This window comes from Callorhinus ursinus, unplaced genomic scaffold, assembly GCF_003265705.2.
Source record: "Callorhinus ursinus isolate GAN/ISIS: 27379988/994484 unplaced genomic scaffold, GSC_fseal_2.0 scaffold16, whole genome shotgun sequence".
Lineage (NCBI taxonomy): Eukaryota > Metazoa > Chordata > Mammalia > Carnivora > Otariidae > Callorhinus > Callorhinus ursinus.
Genome location: NW_027397078.1, coordinates 24,408,343 through 24,429,833, shown reverse-complemented (window position 1 = coordinate 24,429,833; position 21,491 = coordinate 24,408,343). Strand labels below are relative to the sequence as shown.

Genomic DNA, 21,491 nt, shown 5'->3' with positions numbered 1-21,491 from the left:
ATAAAATCTTTAAAAAAAAATAATAATAATAATCATTTGTAGGGCTTGGTCGGTACACTTGAATGTTTTTAAGCTCCCCAGATGTTTCTGAGACGCATCCTATATATAGAACCACCCCCTCCGTGCCTGATAATTTTGTATTATTATTATGGGCAGCTGACTCCAGCTGGACGGTCAGTGCCCTGGGGGCAGGTCCCCCACCTCCAGCTCCCTCGTGACTGCCACTGTGACAGCACAATGTCTGCCTACACAAGGCAGGAGCTCAGGAGCTTTCATTGGACAGAAGGATTCAGAGCAACTGCCACCTAGAATGTCCGCTGCCAAGGAGTTCACAGGGAGGTAAGGGGAGCACAGTTTGTGCCTGAGAGCTGGCCACCCTGGCCACTCTCACCAGCGGGCAGGAAGGTTGCTGGGCCCACTTGGTGGGCAGCCCCTGCTGCCAACTGGGGCACCTCAGCTCAGCCTAGAACGGAGGTGTCAGGAAATAACACTCTCCTCAAGCTTCCTCTCCCAGTTCTCAAACGTAGAGACCCAGCCTAGGGCCTAGAATTCACTGAGGCTTGGTGGCTGTCCAGCGGTCAGCATGGATCACCGAAGCCGACCTCGGGGCATAGGCCTGAGCCGAATCCCTGGGGCTCAGTCCCGAACCTCTCGGATCCCGTTCCCCTTCCACGTGGAACAGGAAGCCAGGGAAGGAGAAGAATGGGAACAACGAGAGCAACCTCGTCAGAGGACACCTGTCTACGGCCCCCCGGAAAGTGAAGAATTGTCAGACAATGTTATGGGTAAGAACAAGCTTCTCCCCCCCCCCCCGCCGCCTCAGAAAAGAGAGGTAGCTTCATATTTTCCTTCTCTGCCCACAAGAAAGAGGTGTCAGGAAACAAAAATCAGAGCATAAAATGGGCAGAACTGGGGTGAGAGATGAGTCTGAAAGGGCAGATTTCCTATTGCCTCAAAGGGCTGTCACAAGGACCAAGGATGTAATTTGAGAAAGCAACTGGAAGCTAAGACAGGCTGTTGGGAACATTAGGTGTCATATAGAAAATCAAGTGCTTACCATAGCAAATGCTCACAGAGTGCCAGGTGCCTTGGGAAACAAAGATGAATTACACATCGATTTCAACCCCAGGGAGCTGTCTAGTAGAAGAAAGACAAACTGTTAGGATGGCTTCTGCAGAATTCAGAAAAATGACAAGAGCTCAGGGGAAGATAGAAAGGATGGGGGCGGAGCATAAGGGCTGCCAGTGGCCGCTGTCCTTCTGGCGTGTGTTGTACCTCTCCCCCCAATTCTCACCTGCCATCCAAACAAATGGGTGAGTGAGGGGGTTAACTGCTGGGAGAAAGGGTTCTCCGGGAACTTATCAAGTCTTAATTTTTTAAAAATTATACATACCTTTAGACAGTCTTAAGTCACCAAACTGACTTTACGGCTGGAAGAGTCCTTTCTCACTGGATGAGAATAAATGGTCTCCAGATAATGCTTTTCAGGTTAGACCTTTCTTCAAGTTTTCCCGGGACGTAAAAGGGATCCAACGGGAGTGGGAGTCATCGCTGTTGACCCGCTCACTGCAAGGAAAAGGAGAGTAAATGTTAAAGGTATAAAATGTAATCCTTTCTAAGGCAGAATGGTTTGTTTCAGCTTTCGGTGGGGAGGAAGGCTGGCTTGCGGAAGCGAGGCTTCCGGCAAGAGGTGGGCACCGAAGGGTGAGAGGATCTAAAACAGTGCTGAGTGCAGAAGACCAGTCACCAGCAAGGGCCGGAGGTCATCTCCAGCTAAGCTTTGTAGAAGAGATGGGCCTGCAAGGATGAGCAGCGTCTAAAACAATGCTGAGGGCGGACGGAACACGGTACCACAAATTGGTCTTCCGGGGGTTAGGAACCACCTGGCCGCTGGGGTCTGGCCCCAGAGCGCAGGCGCAAATACCCGCGGGGTGAGGGAGGAGGTGAGGGCCTGAGGGAGCAAAAGAGGGGGTAGGGAGCCAGGGACCTTCAGCCCTATTCCCATCAAAGTCTTCCAAGGTATACAATGGGCTGGACTGGGGTAAGGGTTGAGGCTGGAAAAAATCAGGTTTCCTATCTGCTTCAAAGGGTTGTCACAAGGAGCAAGGACATAATATGTGAAAGCAACTGGAAGCTAAGACAGGCTGTTGGGAACATTAGGTGTCATTTAGAAAATCAAGTTCTTATGATAGCAAATGCTCACAGAGTGCCAGGTGCCTTGGGAAACAAAGATGAATTACGCAACGATTTCAACCCCAGGGAGCTGACAGTCTAATGGAGGAAACAGGATGACTTTTGCGGGATTCAGAAAGAAGACAAGAGCCCACAGGAAGCTAGAAGGGATCCTGGGGAGCGTAAGGGCTGCCGAAGACTCCTGTAATGTGATGGGGTAATTATCAGAAGATGGAACAACGCTGTGTTGGGAGAAAGTCTGGTTTTCTGGTAACTTATCAAATTTTAAGTTAAAAAAAAAACAAACTTTGAGACAGGCTTAAGTCACCAAACTGTCTGTTTGCTCTTGCCTGCTTGAGAAGAGTAAATGGCTAGACCTTTCTTCTCCAAGTTTTCCAGGGACTTAAAAGGGCTGCAGCTTGAGCAAGTAGTCCTGGCACTTTTCACAAACATCGCTTCAAGGAAAAACCGAGTAACTGTGAGAAGTACAAAATTTAAGCCATTTAAAGGCAGATAGGTTAGTTTCACTTTGGGGGTGGTGTGCGGTGGTGAGGCTTTGTCAAAGAGATAGGCGTGGAAGGATATCTAAATCTGTACAGAGGGTTGGCGCGCTTCGACCCACTCGCGCGACGCCACTGGGCGGCTTCCGTTCGCAGAGTTCGGCTAAACTCCCCGGCCCTGGCCCGCCCACGGCGCAGGCGCAAACTCCGGCTGGGGGCGCGCAGGCGGGGCTGGAGCCCACGTGGCGGGGGGAGGGGGAGTGGGTGGAGCAGGGAATAAGGGGGGGCCGGGGCGGGGTGGGGGCGGAGCAAGTCTCGCGAGGCCGCGCCCCGGCTCACGCGGACTCCGGGCGCGCGGTTGTAGCTCCCTGACGGCGGGAGAAGTCGCGCTCGCGCCAAGGGACGTGTGTTTGCGCTCGCGTGGTCATGGAGGCGTCGCTGCAGCCGCCAGCCGCGACGACTCCGGCCTGTGGCCGGAGCCGAAGGCTGCTGCTGCTGCTGTCGCTGCTGCTCTTCTTGCTGCCAGCCGGAGCTCTGCGAGGCTGGGAGGCAGAAGAGAGGCCCCGAACCCGCGAAGAGGAGTGCCACTTCTACGCGGGTGGACAGGTGTACCCAGGGGAGGCGTCCCGGGTTTCGGTCGCCGACCACTCCCTGCACCTCAGCAAAGCCAAGAGTAGGTGGTGCCCCGCCAAGAGGGAGGGTGGGGGGTAGCAGAGGGAGGTGGGAGGTGGAGAGGGCCGGAGACACGTGCACCCTGGTAGTACCTGGGAGCCTGGCTTGGGCGGCACCCTCTGGGCGACCTTAGGTCCCTGGGCGGGCCTGCCTGGGGGGCGGGGTAGGGGGGTGGAAAGGGGTTCCAGCTGTGAAGGGATGGGTTCCACGAATCAGATTTTGGAAAAAGTAGTGGTTACCCCAAAGCCGCAGATGAGGGAAAGAGGGTGGCCCTGGCCCAGAGTTTGTAGGCATCAGGATGTTGTGCAAACTGAAGCACTTCCTCAAACATTAAAAAAGTACCAGCAGCACATCGCGTCTGTTTTCAAGTACTATTTCAGGGAAGAATACATTGAAAAGTTGAATAATGGTTCACAGAAAGTATTAAACAGAAAAGTGGCTAACCAAAATGCTCAGGAAGACAAACCTTTCGTTTTCCTTTCTTTCTTTTTTTTTTGTTATTGCATCTTATAAAGACTATTAAAAGCCACCTTCCCCAAAACCTGTATAGTTAGTGGGTATTCTTTGTGTTTCTCAAAAAATGAAGAATTTGTTACAGGCTGTACTTGGGAGGCTCCTTGTAAGAAAATGGGGGGGAAAATGGTTGGAAGTAATGCATTTGGGTTGATGATAAACCTTGTGGCAAATTTGTGTCCTGCCAATTTGGCTTTCTGTTATTTGCATTTCTGTCCAGTGTACACAGCTAATGGCCACTTTCAGGAAGGACACGTCAGACTAGATACTGAGAAACTTGTGGCCTACTGCATCTGGATGTTAAGATTGGCCAAAAAGAAGTGGCCAGGGGCTAAAGGATAAAGATTATCTCTTGCTTGCTTTTAAGTAATCAGCTTTTCCTGTGATTATTTGGCATTCTGTGGATACATATTTGGTTCAGTTATAGCATGTTCCCTGCCTGTATTCAGTAACAAAAGTAATGCTTCACAATTATGAATCCTCAGTCTTAAATGGGATGTTGTTATAACTTAGGATGGAGTGGGAGCCATAAATGAGAAAAACTGTTTTGCCTCCTTACACATTTGCAGTTCTTTCCTACTGAAAGTTAACTGAAAGTTACTTTTAGATTTTTGTTTTTAAAGAGCCAGTCTTGCACTTTTAAAATCATAGTATTTCCAAGTCCTTTTGCTTTTACTTGGCTTGGGGAGATATTTTGAAATATGGCAGCCTGTTAAGTATTTACTGGCATCACATAAATTTCCCATAAGAAACGAATCCCATCCAAGTCTGCTCAAGGAAGCAAAAAAATGGTAATAATAGATTTCCCTTTACCAGCAAACCTTTTCAGAGTTTAGATACCTGCCACATTTCTGTGTCATATGTAGGCTTATCTAGAATTAAAGATAGGAGGACTTTTATTCATAAAATGGAATATTATAGAACCATTAAATTTTAAATTTTAGTAACATGAAAAACTGTTAATGATTTACTTTCCCCCCCTTTTTCAATTTTAATTCCAGTGTAGTTAACATATAGTGTTATATTAGTTTCAGGTGTACAATACAGTCATTTGACAGTTCCATATATTACTCAGTTCTCATTACTGTTCCCTTTTTAAAAATGGGTGCAACATGATCCAAATTTATGTGTTTAAAAAAGAATGGAAGGAAAGACATCAAAATGTTAACAGTAGTTAAATTGATGGGGGGGCAGATATGGGAAGAAGGTATTTAAACATTCTTCTTTACTGCTCTGCATTTGCCAGAATCTCTGTTAACTCTGCTATTTATATTTGGGACAGTTGTTATTTTGTAACAGATGCAGGGGGTTGCTTTGGGAATTCCATTTATAGATCTTAATAAAGTAATTGCAGTCTGCCTTAAAAATTGATGTTTTTTTCTTTGAACAACACTTACAGTATTTGCAGATGACATGATACCATATATAGAAAACCCTAAAGACTCCATTAAAAAAACTATTAGAACACTGCAGTTCTTAAGTCAAAAACCCCAAATTTCCAAAATCACAATTTTCAGAAAAAAAATTATTTTTCGGATTTGGTTTTCCCTGTATGCTAAAATCATTAAGGAGTGTCATTTTAACAGATCATTACAATTATAACCTCACACTTGAGTAGCATTTTCAGTAATGTATATAAAGCATATACAGTTAAGTTCCCTTCTGTCCAATTCTCCCTCATGGCCTTTACCTAACTAGATGAGGATATTTATATGAGGTAGCCTGCTGGCTCAAGATAAATAATCATGTGTTATATATTAGCTTCACAGAGAAATTCATCTTAAGTCTGTCTTCATTTTCAGAGTGATCAAAAATGCTAGCTATTGTAAGCCTCACTTTCTAGGAACCTTAGTCAAACTTGGAATCAAGTATTGACTTCAATGTATGTAATGATTCTGAAAGTTTAAGTGCCATGTGAACGTGTTAACAGAAGATCAAGGTACATTATTATGAAAGCGTGTTGGCTAGAATTACAGCATGCCCTTACAGGAGAGCAGCATGAACTATTCAATTTCCATCAGTCACTTGAAACCTGTTCAGAGCCCTCTGGGAAAATAATCCCAATGGTCTGGGATTTTAAACTTCTCACCTGACATTTGCAGATTTCCTACTCCTTGAGTGTGGCAGCAGGTCTTCTGTGTGAATGTGAGAAACTGGACAAACATTTAAAAAATGAATACATCTAGAAGACTGCCATTAAAGAAGGAAAATCTAATTATTTGAACTGTAGGAAGTTGATTAACTTGGAGGGGCTATAATGAAGTATCCAGTAGGATTTAGTGCAGGGATGGAATGTAGGGGGTCTGTGAGCATGCATAGAAAAACAAAGTATTTTCACTAACCTACAACTGAAATTTAGAATTTCCTTTATGAACATCAGCAACAAATCACACTAGCTTCAGCAGTACTTGCTTGTACCTGTTGCCAAGAGAATCACAAATATTTTTATGCCCCATAATTGCAGGTATCCTGCAACAAAATTTACACTCATCACTGTCTTGGACAGTTACTAGACCACTTCTAGATCTTGCAGTTTAAAGATTTTATTTATTTATTTATTTAAGCGGGAGAGGGGGGAATCGCACGCTCTCACGTGCTTGCCCAGAGAGCCAAGGGAGGGTCAGAGCGAGAGGGACAAGCCGACTCTGCGCTGAGGGCGCAGCATGAGTGGAGTGGGGGTGGGGGAGGCAGAGATCATGACCTGAGCCGAAATCAATAGTCAACAGTCGGCTGCTCAACTCAGCAACCCAGGCGCCCCATAGATCTTGCAGTCTTAAAGTGTTAATAAAAGGGTATATGTATTACTATATCACCAGTTTGTTTTCTATTATTTTGATAATTACATTTCAATATACTCAGCTTCCTTTGTAAATCCATATATTTTGTTTTATGCATTCAATAACACTATCCATAGAAAAAGTCCATAAGCTTCACCAGACTGCTAAAGAGATCCAAAGGTTTAGAATCCTTAATTTTCAGTGATTTCCTAAAGATGTCTTTCTGTCATCCCACCAATTTTCTCAGTGTTGTAAAGCATCATGTATTTCTCTTTCTTAGTTTCCAAGCCAGCACCTTATTGGGAAGGAACAGCTGTGATAGATGGAGAATTCAAGGAGCTCAAGTTGACTGATTATCGTGGGAAATACCTGGTTTTTTTCTTCTACCCACTTGATTTGTAAGTAATACATGTACAGGTCCTAAAATGTCAGTCATTATCAATCATTATTCAAGAACATCAAGTACAAATTATTTTATTTAGCTCTTGGTTCTTAAAAGGCAAGCTGAGATGAATTTTTTCAAGAAGGTAACATCTACCATGTATTTCAGAACCAAAACCCATTGACCCCAATACGTTATCCTTAAATCTACATGATTATGTTATAATATAATCATCAAAGAAAGGAAAGCTACAATTATAGTAAGCTATACCTACTAAGGCAAGAAAATGGATATTTTAGAAAGCATTTAATAGCAAGACTTATGCCACAAATCTGTTTAATGTATCTCTCTTAACTAGAAAATTAACCCTCTACAATGATGATGCCACTTAACTATGGTTTTATCATTTTTATTCTTTGCTGCATCTCTTGCTTTCCTGTGGTTTGAACATTTTCCTGAAAATACTGCATATGCTTAAGAAATAATGCCTATTAATATAAATTATGGTTATTGGGGGAATTTTCTCTTTAACTCTGATGGTAAGCACTTTAGATAAAAAGTTGACTCAAATAAATACTTTTGCAGCTTCATTCCTTTCAAGGATATAGTTTTATCTGGAGTGTTTTTCAAATTCCACAAAAGTGAAAAGGAGACTTATCCTGACTTTTATCTTTTTTTTATTTGAATATGTTTTTTGGTTATAAAAAAGAGAACTTCTATTTTGCCACTGTATTATTAAGGTCTTTTTTCCATTAGGACTAACCTAGAACTGTGTAAATAAAACCTTAAACTTGCAGGGAGAATATACATAAGCTCATCTCTATAGATTGTCTCTAGGCCAGAGGTCAGCAAATTTTTCTGTACAGGGCCACATAGTAAATATTTTTTGCCTTGAAATCTCTATTGCAACTACTCAACTTTGCCATCGTAGCATAGAAACAGCCATAGACTATACACGAACGAATATTGTTTTCTATTGAAAGTTTATTTACAAAAAATAAGGTAGGCTGGATTTGGCCTGTGGACTGAAGTTTGCTGACCCCTACTCTAATCTAAATAGGAAAAATTCTCAGAAAAATTAGTTCACTGAGACTAAACCAAGTCATAAATGTGGATAATACATAATCTTTTAAATTAGTATGAACTTCCTTCTTTCTAATCAACTTGTACTGTGGCCTGACTAGCTAAAATGTATGATATAACTTATTTTCTAATAGAAACTAGAAGTCCAGTTTTTTTAAAAGATTTTATTTATTTATTTGACACAGAGAGAGACAGCGAGAGAGGGAACACAAGCAGGGGGAGCGGGAGAGGGAGAAGCAGGCTTCCCGCCGAGCAGAAAGCCCAAAGCGGGGCTCGAATCCAGGACCCTGGGATCATGACCTGAGCCAAAGGCAGACACTTAACGACTGAGCCACCCAGGTGCCCCCAGAAGTACAAATTTTAATATATAAAAATGATAGGCCTTCTAAATTCATGTTGTTATAAAACCAAAAAGTTAACACATCTGTCAAATAAATAGGATCTAAACATGAGTTTTGAAATTAGTCTAATATAGCAGACAAATATCCTGTTTCTCCCAGTGTTACTTAAAACTCCGTAATGAATAAGACATATCTAAAGCATGATGTCACCAGTGGCCTCCTAGGGCAAGAAGCTAAGATCACTTCTTTCTGTTTCCATGTGATGCCAGATTAGGCCTGGTTAGAAAGGAAGAATTCTGAGACATTTGTCACGGTCTGCAAGTGTGAAAGTCAAAAATATAACCCTTTAGTTTTTTGCCAGAACTTTTTCTCTGTCTTCACTAAGAAGTTGAATAAATGTATCTCTAGGTAGCATTTGTTGGAATAATAAGAAGGCAGGCAGGGGCTGACCATTCCTACCTTTGGGAAAGTATTAAAAATACATATCATAGCCCAGGTTTCCAGGGATATAATCTAGATTAGAACTGTCTGCCTGCATGCGGCAGTCCTACATTTGAACAACCGAAACCTCTGAAAAGCCTGTATTGGGCTTCAGTAGGAATTTGTCCCCTCAGTCTGTGTTCTTCTGACTTTCTTGACCATGACCTGAACACAGTACAAAATCCATTTTTCATTGCCACCCAATACATTTACATATACATACAGGGTAACATTCAGTCTATAAGCACCAGTACAGCCGTGCTCATTAAAATCCTGAAACACTTCCATACCAAATGGTAAATAGCCACTTTCCCAACCTCCTCCCCAAGTTGCCCCTCCCATCTGGTCCCTTTCAGAAACCTCCAGAGCTAAAGCCAACTTTGAGTTAAGGTTGTTCAGTATTTTTAGTATCAATCCTGAACACACACACACACACAGATATGTATGTGTATGTACATATATGTTTCATGACTTACCCTTCCTGTATATAAAGTATTCTCATATTTTCTATTCCACTTGTTTAAAATGTTAGTTAGAACTCCATAAACTGGCTTAAGGAGTCCCTACCATGGTTCAGAAAATACTACCCTAAGGTAATATTCTCTAAACGTGCCTTTCTGACAGGACTGGGAGACAAGGTAGAAGAGAACCTTATCAAGAAAGGGAGGGGGGACGCCTGGGTGGCTCAGTCGGTTGGGCGTCTGCCTTCGGCTCGGGTCATGATCCCGGAGTCCTGGCATCGAGTCCCGCATCGGGCTCCTTGCTCAGCGGGGAGCCTGCTTCACCCTCTTCTGCTCTTCCTGCTTGTGCTCTCTCTCACTATGTCAAATAAATAAATAAAATCTTTAAAAAAAAAAGGAGGGGGATGGAAGAGCATTTTCTCATCTCTGAAATAAAGATCAGTGCATCTAGCTCATAGAAGTGGAACGATGGAAAATTTGTATAGATCCTTTGAAAGCTGCAAAGCACTATATAAATATAAAGCATTGTCAAATAAAAGCTAATGAAATAGGACGAGGTGCTGCCGTAACGGAGAAGGGAACATTGGTTGACCACGGATCCATTAAGTTATAAAAATAACATTTACTGAGATGTAATTGGGAACTCTGTAATATATATTTTTTAATTAAATGATATTTGATCAAATAATCTTCTAGACACTTGCATTGTGACAATGTTCATATATAAAATTGTTCTTAATATGCATTTTTATATATTAAAGGTGTTTGTAAAAACTAAGTCATTTGAAACTTAAAGTATATGCATATTTTGAGAATACTGAAATTTTTTTTAACTTTCAGCACTTTCGTGTGTCCAACTGAAATCATCGCCTTTGGTGATAGGATTGAAGAATTTAGATCTATAAACACTGAAGTGGTAGCATGCTCTGTCGATTCACAGTTTACCCACTTGGCCTGGTCAGTATCTTACACTTAGTTTTGTAGGGGAAAAAAAATGAATTTACTTTTCAGTTATAGGTAGACAACTCTCATTGTGATAGGAATATAGGGGTTTTTTTTAAATTTTATTTTAATTATGCTTCACACCCAATGTGGGGCTTGAACTCATGACCCTGAGATTAAGACTTACACGCTCTACCAACTGAGCTAGCCCAGCACCCTGGAATATAGTTATCAAACAGTTTGGGAATAGATATATTTGAGAGCTACCAGTTCAATGAAGTTATGGTAAAAATGCTTAAGGATTTTGTAGGACATTTCCAAATTGGGAAAAAAGCTCAGTGCAAAAGACATAATATCCATAGTAAACACCATAATATCCATAGTAAACACCACTGAGTTGTATGATTCTTTTATTATGATAAATTGGGTAGCCTTAATCTGGAGGGAAAAAATTCTTTAAAATTCCATTTCTCTGTTACATAGTTGTCTAGTATTAAGTCAAACTCAAAATAGCTTTTGTAATTATTTTTCAAGAAGCATTGATTTTCTTAATTTTTAAATTTTTTTAACTCATTAAATGTGAAAAGATGTTTCACCTGATTAATTGCCAAGAACTGCAAATTAAAATGACAAGAGATGCCATTTTTTCCCCTGTCTGATTGGCTAAGATTTCAAATATTGAAAAATTTCATCCAGTGATGACAAAGGTGTGAAGAAATGGTCCTCTCACACATACAGTTGGTTGAGCATTTCTGGAGAGCAGTTAGGCAGTATGTTTCAGAATCTGAAATGTGTGTGTTGATGTAAATTTTTCATGTCCACAATTCTGTGTGCAAGATTTTATGTACAATAAAGATGGTTCACAATTATCTTAGTTTTAGAAGTTAATATTCATTTCATTAAAGTAAATTCAAAACAACTTTTTATCCATTTACAATTATATAGAGACATATATATACAACTAAAATTTTAACTGGTGAAGAGCTACAATTTAATTTATATTCTCTTAAGTAATTAATTCTTTCAAGTATTTTTAAATGCAGTTATATATTTATTTGATTTCCTTTGTGTCTCAATTTTCAGATAAAACTTCCAAGAACTTAAGTAATTCTTGCAAATCTAATAGACAAATACGGCACGCCTTAAGTTCTTTAAAAAATGTTTCTTTACTATATTTATAAACAATAAAATTTCACATTATACATTTTAAATTGGAATCACAAAGTGAAAACAATGGGTTTAATTTGCGTCGTCACTTCTATAGTAATTCTAAATCTTTGTAGGATTACAACATAAATCCACTAAGGAAAAAGTTATATCCTCCCAAATAATTTGGGATTGGCTTCTCAAGGAATCTGAGGGGGATGCATTCTGAGCTGGATAGGTTTCATATCAACCAGAGATTTCTACTTGGATGTCAGAACTGGGGCTGCAGACATCTGGAGCAGTATTTCCCTGTTTGCTAGCTGCTCTGTCAGTCCCCTCCCACTGGGACGCCGACATTCCCTGGTTTCAAGTAAAAGAATGCTTGTATCTGAAGACTGATGTGTCTGAGATTATAATTAACTTCCTTCCCTGCTTCAAATGGACTTTGCATTCCTTTGTCTCAGAATATTAAAATATCCAGTTGTATTCTGTCTCTCAAGGCTTTGTCTTGTGATCACAATTCTAAGGTTATGGTTATGACAGTGCATATCCTTTGATCCATCAATTCCTCTTCTAGGAATTAATCAAATAAATGTGCAAAGTTGAGAATACATAGATGTTTCCAGCAGTGTTGATAAAAGCAAAAGAAAAATGGAAATAGTTTAAATGTCTAGCAATAGAGATTGGTAAAATACAGTATGTCAATACTTTAAAAATGTGATACATATCTCCATATTTATTGTTTAAAGGAAATGAATATATTAGGTCTGGCGTAAAGGCAAAAAATAGAGTGTGTATTAGCCTGTTTTTAGAGAGAGAATGTGTGTGTTGTGTGTTCATTCATATGTGTGTGATGGAGACAAACAGTGCTGTTTGAATACATTTACTTCGCTCTGAGTGGTAAATGTTTTGTGTGTTATAGGATTAATACCCCTCGCAGACAAGGAGGACTCGGGCCAATAAGGATTCCACTTCTTTCAGATCTGACCCATCAAATCTCAAAGGACTATGGCGTATATCTGGAGGACTCAGGCCATACCCTTAGGTACCTTTCAGTGGTTTTATATTATGACAGATCCAAATATATTTGTAATCATCCCTGAAATGGAGTTAGAAGATACAAGGTTTGATCAAAAAGATTTATTTGCTCTATTTGCAAAAATGTTGTAGATACTGTTTAAAATAATTGGTAAGTGCCCTACTTAAATTATGTGAGTATCATAGTCTGTTAAAGCTTGAAGATTATTTGGAGGTCTTTGACCAACCCTGTCATTTTACAGATAAACAGATTCATAGAATTCCATGAATTTAGCCAAAGTTATATAATCAGTTAATGGTAGAGCCCACACTTGAACCCAGGTACCCAGACTCCTTGCCTATTTCTTTCTCCTCTTTTCTAAAATGACTCCAGTAATGGTTTTTCCAAATGCAAGTATCCTAGTATTTAGCAAACTTGTGCCTTAGGGAGTGGGACAAATTAAGGAAGTGCCACTAGAAGTCTTTGGTAAAAGGACAACTTTAGCTTAAAAGAGTTGTAATTTTATTATAATTATATTGTCAATTTGCTTTACTGTGTTAGTAGTTTTTTTAAAATGTTTTATGTGAAGGTGCCAGTATTTTATAATCCTATGTTTTTTAATAACAGCTTTATTGAGATATAATTCACATACAACTCACCCATTTAAAGCATACAACTCAGTGGTTTCTAGTATAGCCAGAGAATTGTGCAACCATCACCACAATCAATTTTAGAACATTTTCATTACTCTAAAAAGAAACCCCATACCCATTAGCAGTTACTCTCCCTTTCCCCCAATCCCCCTCCCCTGGCCCTGGACAACCACTTACCTACTTTATGTCTCTCTGGTTGCCTATTGTGGACATTTCATGTAAATGGAATCCTACAATATATACTTTTTTATGACGAGCCTCTTTCACTTAGCATATGTTTTCACGGTTCATTCATATTGTATCATGTGTCACTACCAATAGTTTCTTTTTTTGTACTTGCCGAGTCTTTAATATTTTCTCCTTTCATAGAGTTTATGACTAAGTTAATTCCCAAAAAGTAAATATGCCACTATAAAGACTGAAGCTATTAAGCTATTTTAAAGTTTGGAATTATTTGAACATGAACCAAGTAAAACCAAGTAACCCCAAGATCATGACCTGAGCTGAAATCAAGAGTTACCTGCTTAACCGACTGAGCCACCCAGGCACCCAAGGCATATTTGTTTTTGTGTGCTGTGTGTTGGTATGATGTATGTTACCAAAAAGTAAGTTCAAAATTTTACATCAGACTCACTCCAGAACAAACTTCATCACCAGTGACAACCGTTTTCTACTGTAAAAGTAGCTACATAAAAGAACACCCATATGAATAATAATTAAAAGTTTTACCCGAGTTTAGCCAAGTTGACCTAGTCAAAGGGGAGTGAGCTGTAGTTGGTTCAGACATCATGGTGCTCATTAAAAATATATATTGTGGGGCGCCTGGGTGGCTCAGTCATTAAGCGTCTGCCTTCGGCTCAGGTCATGATCACAGGGTTCTGGGATCGAAGTCGGGCTCCCTGCTCAGCGGAGAGCCTGCTTCTCCCTCTCCCACTCCCTCTGCTTGTGTTCCCTCTCTCACTGTGTCTCTCTCTCTGAAAATAAATAAATAAAATCTTTAAAACATATATATATATATATATAGTAAGATAAGCAGGAACATTTTAGTAATGTTTAATATGATTATAAAACAAAATTTCATGTAATAGATAAGTAATTCCATGTATTTCTATCAAAAATAAATCTCATTATTATTTATAATACTTGTATGCAAGCAATTAGCCCTAGTACCTGAGATCTTTTTCTAAACCAGATATTGGGTTGAAATCCATATTGACTGAAATAAAGACAGTAAAGTCCTTTAGAGATTTTTGTTTTTCTCTGGTCTGCTTTAACTCTTGCAATGCCACTCCATCTCAACAGCAGGTCTTTTAAGTGAAACTACTCCGTTATTCCCTAGGCCAAAAAAGTGAATCACATACACAGATTTAGAGGGAAAGGTAACTTTGCTTGTATTGGGACTTTGTCTTTTCCACCTCTGAAAAAGGAAATACAAAGGTGTTCTAAACAGTCAGTGATAAGAAAGATGGATCACTCTTTCACCCAGAGGAAGACTTTGCTATGTAGATGCATCATTTCATTAACAGTGCAGTAAAATCCCAAACCTAGTACTCGGGAAGATTTAAATGGAAGTACAAGAGTACATTGCATAGAAAAAAACAAATTTTTTAAAGCTACCATTTGACAGTGATAATCCCAAATTATACAGCAGATAAGCTTGGGTATGGGGACAGGGGTGTATTTGTGCGCACGCGCATGTGTATGTGTGTGTGTGTGTGTACACCAGTCAAGCAGGTGGGTAGTGTGTTGTTGGTTGTGTAGGACATCCTTCCATGTGGACGGCATAGGGATCAGATTAACTAATGTTTGTCTTAACTGAGATGAAATGACCTCACCTGTACCACTCTTGTGTTTTACAGGGGTCTCTTCATTATTGATGACAAAGGAGTCCTAAGGCAGATTACTCTGAATGACCTTCCTGTCGGTAGATCAGTGGATGAGACACTGCGTTTGGTTCAAGCATTCCAGTACACTGACAAACATGGAGAAGGTACCCTTTCCTTTTAAGCATCTTAGCCTTTTGATTTTTTCATTTGAGAGATGATAGCATGATTAATTTGGTTTCTTAGTCAAAAAGTAATTTGGATGGTTCCAAAGTCCTCTGATTATTTTCAAATTATTACCTGATCTTCTTAGCAGATCCAATTATTACTTTAAAAGTGCTTTTAACAAAATATCACTAATATATCCTACTTACAGAACAAGATGCAAAAATATTCATTATTTGCACAGTCCACAGAGAAAAGTTTCTGCTACTGTAATTTTTCAAATTATGTTTCTGTAAACTTAAAACATGCCAGTCTGGCAATATTTAGTGATGCAGGTTTTATTTGCATGTGTACATTATTTGACTTAGCTTTTTCCCTCACAGCTGTCCGGTATCACACTGGTAATCTATCAGTTCGTCCTTTTACTCCAAGTTTTTGCAGTAGCTAAATGGAAGAGGTCAGATTTTGCTAAAACAGAACATACGTTATATATTCCTTTCAAAAGTGTAACTCAGTGCCTGAGTAAGGGTGCATTCTAAATAAAGGGGAAATGCCACTTTCCTAGTAATTTGGCATACTGTGGCATCAGTACACAGTACTGCAGAAAACAGAAGATAAGCTAATACTGGAAGTTTTTGTAAATTCAGAGAAGTTTTTGCCATGCCCCGACCTGTCAGTACACCAGATTCCCAAACCTTCCAACTTTATTAGGGGAACACTCAACTTGGTTTCTTATGTTGTAAGTGTAACTAGACATAATTGGCAAAAATGGACATAGATTAGCTGCTTGCTGATAAACTCCATGACTGGAATTCTTGGTGCAAGCGGGCAGGCGAACAGTAGTCAAGTGTTTGGTGGCCTAGAAATGTTCTCATTGTTATAGGCTCTTTTCAGTTTCATTTTGGAAAAAGAAAAACCAAGAGCTGCTGAAGACAACTGAAATCTGTTCTTAAACTGTCTTTTTGCCCATTTTTGTTCATTTCAGTCTGTCCTGCTGGTTGGAAACCTGGTAGTGAAACAGTAAGTCAAACTGATTTTTAAAATGTCAACCTTAGAATAATCTTTCTTTGTAATAGAACTATCTTGATTTTGTAAATGAAGCAAACATTACTAGACAGAAATCATAAGAGTACAGGCATTCTTTGGACCGTAGAGAGAGTAGCTGAAACTGGAGAAAGCAGAATATGAGACTTAATGCTGTGAATTTTAAAGCCAAGCATCCAGAGAAATATACCATCAAAAAAAAAAAAAAAAAACCCCAAAGGGAACAGTAGAGGTCTGATAGAATAAAGTCAAAGGTCTTAGGGATCATGTATGGCATTTCTTCCTATATTATGGGCCAAGAAAATAGTCACAAGCAAAACCTTTCTGTATATAGTAAACTTTTAAGAAAATCTGGCTTAATTAACATTGCAGCTAATGATTCTCTCCTTATCAGTTGAAGGAAGATTGAAACACGTTTATCTTTTCATTTAGGGAGGCTGTATAATTTATAGGCAATTCCTGAAGTAGTCTCTGGCCAAAATACAATTTGGAAACTCGCTTGAACCTTTTTTAAATAACATGTTTATCTTCTAAAAATCAACAGTTCTATACAAACTGTAGTTAGGAAATTGACAAATACTAGAGCATCAGAGGAAGAAATCATTATCTTAGGATAAAAGAAAAATACAGATTCCTAAGACTTTCTTCTTTAGCAAATCAACAAAAAGTACCATTAATCATAGACAATGAGAGGTAGAAAGTCACTCTGTAACCTAACTCAGATTGGGGATTGGGTAAAGTAACATTTCACTGATTTTGAACCAGTTTTTGACGAGTTTGCAAAACAGCTTTGCCTTTGTGGGTCAAAGTTAAGTTTACAGTACAAATTTATTTACCTCTACATATATCTGATGGATCTCCAAGATAAATATGAAGGTAGGTGTTAAAGGTACTTTGAGCACTAGGTACTTTAAATCATACATGAGGCATTAGGTTAGCTTACAATTATTGACTGTGAGGCTTCCAGATAGAAATAGGAATCAGAAGCTGCAGAGGCATCGCCTGAGAAGCCTTAGAAGGCATTTCTGGATGGGTCTTCAAAGTAGGGGGCATGTTCTGCAGGAGCTGTAGCAAAACCAGCAGTGAGTGATGAATAACCTCACCATCGATCACATGCTTGTATTGAGAGATCAGCAAGAGCTTGCAAGAGGTACAAATTAACTACACAGGGTATTAGGGGATGAGTGTTTTACATTTCAGAAAACATGTTGACTATCCACTTGACTAACTTTGGGAGGGGCCACAAACCCCTTTGAGAATCTGATGAAAACCATGAATTCTCCCACCAAAAACATTCACATATGTAATCACATACTGTGTTTGGGCATTCCTTTTCTTGTTGTCAGCTTTACTGAGGTATAAGTAGATAAACAGAATTGTAGATATTTAAACTATACCATGTGACGATTTGATATATGTATACATTGTGAAATGATCACAATCTGATTAACAAATCCATCACCTCATATGGTTACATTCTTTTGTGTGTGTGGAGAACACTTAAGATCTACTCTCTAAGCAAATTCCAAGTACCCAAAACAGTATTGTTAACTATAGTCACCATGCTGTACATGACATCCTCAGAACTCACCCGTCTTAAAACTAAAGGCTTGTACCCTTTGACTGACATCTCCCCATTTCTCCCACCCCCAGTCCCTGACAACCACAATTCTTCTCTGTTTCTATGGGCCTTCCTTCAACAGACATTTCTTGACCACCTGCTATATGGCAACTATTCAAACTATTATGATAGGCAGATGGTACTTATTAGTGAGTACCACAGGCCAAGGTCCCTACTCTCGGGGTTACATTCTAATTCTATCTTCCCCCTTCCCTAAATTCTACTCATCTTTCAAGACTAACTTAAATGCCACCTCCACTCTGAGGCCTTCCTTGATGCCATCTCAGCCTCCATTCAGACACAGCCTGCATCATACATGATCATCCTGTGCATTGCGTCAAAAACTTGTGTACACACACATCTTCCCCACATGCTTGGACAAGTCTCAAAGACAGGGACTTGAGTGGAGTTATCCTCGTACCCCTCACTGCCCAGCACACTGCTGGCACACAGTGCCATATTATTCCATAAGTATTTGCAAATTGAATTTCAATGCAGAGAGATTATAAATCGGCAAAGACAGAATACTTCTTGAAGTGATACCTGAAAAATTATGTAATATTTATTATAGGCTGATGAAAAATTCTGAAGAAAATGAATATAGAACTATTGTAAACTGATTACAGTGGGTTACTTTTTATATATAGGGCCAGATGTACTTTACCTATAACTATCACATAATATAGTTAATAGGAGGTCAAATCATATAGGAAGTGTCAAAAAAAATATAATAGGGTTCTAAGGCTGTGATCCTGTTAAGGAGGGAGCATTTTTTCTTTCAGAATGTTTGTTCGTTCACTAAATAGTTATTGAACATACTGCTTCATATATTTGAGTAGTTTTTTACTTTGCAGTTTGAGATTAAAAGGTTGCATTCTGGACCTCCAAAAAGTCCATTTAATGGATAAAGAAGATGTAGTATTTATACAGTGGACTAGGGCTCAGCCATAGAAAGAGTGAAATCTTGCCATCTGCGGCAACATGGGTAGCCCCAGAGGGTATCATGCTAAGTGAGAGAAGTCAGAGAAAGACAAATACCATGTGATTCCATATATATATATATATATATATATATATATATATATCCTTAAAAAAACAAGACAAAACGGAAACGGAGTCATAGATACAGAGAACTGATGGTTGCCAAAGAGGATGGGGGGAGGGGGATGGACAAAATACGTGAAGGGATTTAAGTGGTACAGTCTTCCAGTTATAAAATGAATTAAGTCATGGGGGTGAAAAGTACAGCACAGGGAATATAGTCAAGAATACTGTAACAACTTGGTATGGTGACAGATGCTGACTGGACTTATTGTGGTGACATTTTATAATGTATATAAATACTGAATCACTATCATATATACCTGAAACTAACATAATATTGTATGTCAATTATTTTTAAATAAATAAATAAAAATTTAAAAATCCACTTGAACACACTGCCGCCTTTCAGGTTATTTTGGCATAGCAACATTTCATCAGCAGATAACTTTAAAAATACATTAACATCTGTAGCCACGCTCTCTTAATGTGTTCAACTTAATTAGATCAAACCTGAAGATGTCATGAAAGCCTGGTGGCCAAGAGAAGAGCTGTAAGTAAATTTTGGGATGCTTGAATACAGATGTTAATTTATTAACAAATTTGCCTTTTGGGATAGGTGAGATTAGTAGGTAGGACAAATCCAGTCTTCCTATATATAATTTGGGACACAAAAATCATCTTTATCTTCTTTAGTCAAGAGATGAGCAACTGATATCAGACTACTACCAATGTACTTTGGCTTTTAAAATAAATAATTTGCAAACATCAATTTGAAGAGATATGTGTACCCCTATGTTCAGTGCAGCATTATTTATTATAGCCAAGATATGAAAGCAACCCAAGTGTCCATCAAGAGATGAATAGATAAAGAAAATGTGGTGTATATACCCGATGCAATACTACTCGGCTTAAAAATGGTCTTTTTCCATTTGCAACAACATGGATGGTCCTAGTGGGTACTATGCTAAGTGAAATAAGTCAGACAGGGACAAATACTATATGATTTTACTTATATGTGGACTCTAAAAAACAAAACAAATGAACTAACAAAAACAAACAGTATTAAATATAAAAAACAAACTGGTGGTTGCCAGAGGGGAGGTGGGTTGGGAAAGGGCAAAACAGATGAAGGGGATTAAGAGGTACAAACTTCCAGTTATCCAATCAATTACAGAGATGAAAAGTATGACGTAAGGAATATAGTCAATATTGTAATAACTTTGTATGATGACAGATGAGAACTAGACCTGTTATGGGAGTCATTTCATAATGTATAAAAATATCAAATCACTATGATGTATACCTGAAACTAATAAGATATTGTATGTCAATTATACTTTAATAAAAATTAACATTTTTTAAAAATGAATAATTTGTTTTTTTAACAGATAATTCCAGATCCAGCTGGAAAACTGAAGTATTTTGATAAACTCAACTAAAAAATACTTCCTCAGGTTTCAATGCTTGAAAGTTCTCAATAAAGTTCACCGTTTTAGTACCATATTGTGTTACAGTGGTTATTTTTTGAAGAATATAGAACTCCCTAAGGTATTTAGAGTTCAAGTTAAATACTGATGCCAAAAGATAAGCAGTTACTATCTTCCCAAAGCAAGAAGTGTCAGATTGAATCAAACTAGTAACAAGAGTAACTAATATTTATATAATACATGTCATGTGCTGGAGCCTGTGGGCTCCATCCCATGACCCCAAGATCACAACCTGAGCTGAAACCAAGAGTCAGATGTTTTACTGACTGAGCCACCCAGGCTCCCCAGGCTGTATCTTCTTGATTAATAATTTCCATTCCATTCCATCAATAGTTTTCTAGCCTCTGGTTCAATTTAGGTATGTTTACAAGGAAGACAGTTATGTTCAGGTCTGTTCCAAAAAGCCAGTCATTAATGTTTCATTCAGTATTCAGCGGCTTTTGATCGTCTAAATACCTGGCCTTTATCAAGTAACCAAAGATAAATTTCTGCCTTCAAGGAGCTTAGTATTTGATTACTGAGGCAGGTGCTGATAGTGTAGTAATTGGGGGGGTACCTAAAAAATACATCCTAAGTCACCCCTTTCATATTAACTGGATAATGTAAGCAGCCTATGAATAAAATGGCATTCAATGCACTCCTTCTCAATGCCTTTTACAAACTATCCCTTTAAACAGTTTACTTTTGAAAGTCTACAGATCCAAAATTGTATCCTAAAAATGATCTCATGTGGCCATTTACAGAAGACAGGAAAAGTAGTGTTCAGAAAGGAGAGTCCTGTGTCCTGCTGGAGAGGGTGGGCCCTGGGCCTGACTGGGGTCAACTGTAGGAGACCTATTCCCAGAACACACTGACCTCCCATAATCTAGAGCAGGGCTTCTCAACTGGGGACAATTTGCCCCCAGGGGACATGGTAATGTGTACAGATATTTTTGGTTGTCATAACTGTAGGAGTGCTACTGGTGTCTAGTGGGAAGAGGCCGGGGTGGTGCTACACATACTACAAAGACTTCCCCGGCCCAAGAAGTCAGTAGTGGTAAGGTTCAGAGACCCTTCTCTACAGACAGCTCCCGAGTACTTGCGGAAAGAAGGCCAGTGCGGTTTAGCAGCTGCTTGCGCCGCAGAACAGACTGTGCCCCCACAGCAGCAGCTTCTCCAAAGTAATAC

At 39.2% G+C, this 21,491-nt stretch overlaps 1 protein-coding gene across 3 annotated transcripts; it reads left to right on the top strand.

Moving 5' to 3' along the window:
- Positions 1-319: 319 nt before the first annotated feature.
- On the top strand, positions 320-20,338 carry PRDX4 (peroxiredoxin 4). Of its 3 annotated transcripts, none has more exons than XM_025857445.1 (7): positions 320-785; positions 6,915-7,032; positions 10,222-10,338; positions 12,392-12,514; positions 15,000-15,130; positions 16,114-16,148; positions 20,226-20,338. In XM_025857445.1, the coding sequence occupies exons 1-7, from the start codon at positions 584-586 to the stop codon at positions 20,274-20,276; spliced, it is 777 nt and encodes a 258-aa protein (XP_025713230.1). In that variant the 5' UTR covers positions 320-583; the 3' UTR covers positions 20,277-20,338. The 3 variants fall into 3 exon arrangements, with proteins under 3 accessions (XP_025713230.1, XP_025713229.1, XP_025713228.1); XM_025857444.2 differs by lacking the exons at positions 320-785; positions 20,226-20,338 and adding exons at positions 3,001-3,345; positions 19,341-20,141; XM_025857443.2 differs by lacking the exon at positions 320-785 and adding an exon at positions 3,002-3,345.
- The last annotated feature ends 1,153 nt before the right edge of the window (positions 20,339-21,491 follow it).

What these genes read in the sequence shown, in the direction of transcription:
- PRDX4 (XM_025857443.2), top strand. Translation starts at nt 3,099, where the DNA reads ATGGAGGCGTCGCTGCAGCCGCCAGCCGCGACGACTCCGGCCTGTGGC. An exon ending in GCACCTCAGCAAAGCCAAGA is followed by an intron (nt 3,346 to 6,914) that starts GTAGGTGGTGCC and finishes TCTCTTTCTTAG; the next exon opens with TTTCCAAGCCAGCACCTTAT. An exon ending in TTCTTCTACCCACTTGATTT is followed by an intron (nt 7,033 to 10,221) that starts GTAAGTAATACA and finishes TTTAACTTTCAG; the next exon opens with CACTTTCGTGTGTCCAACTG.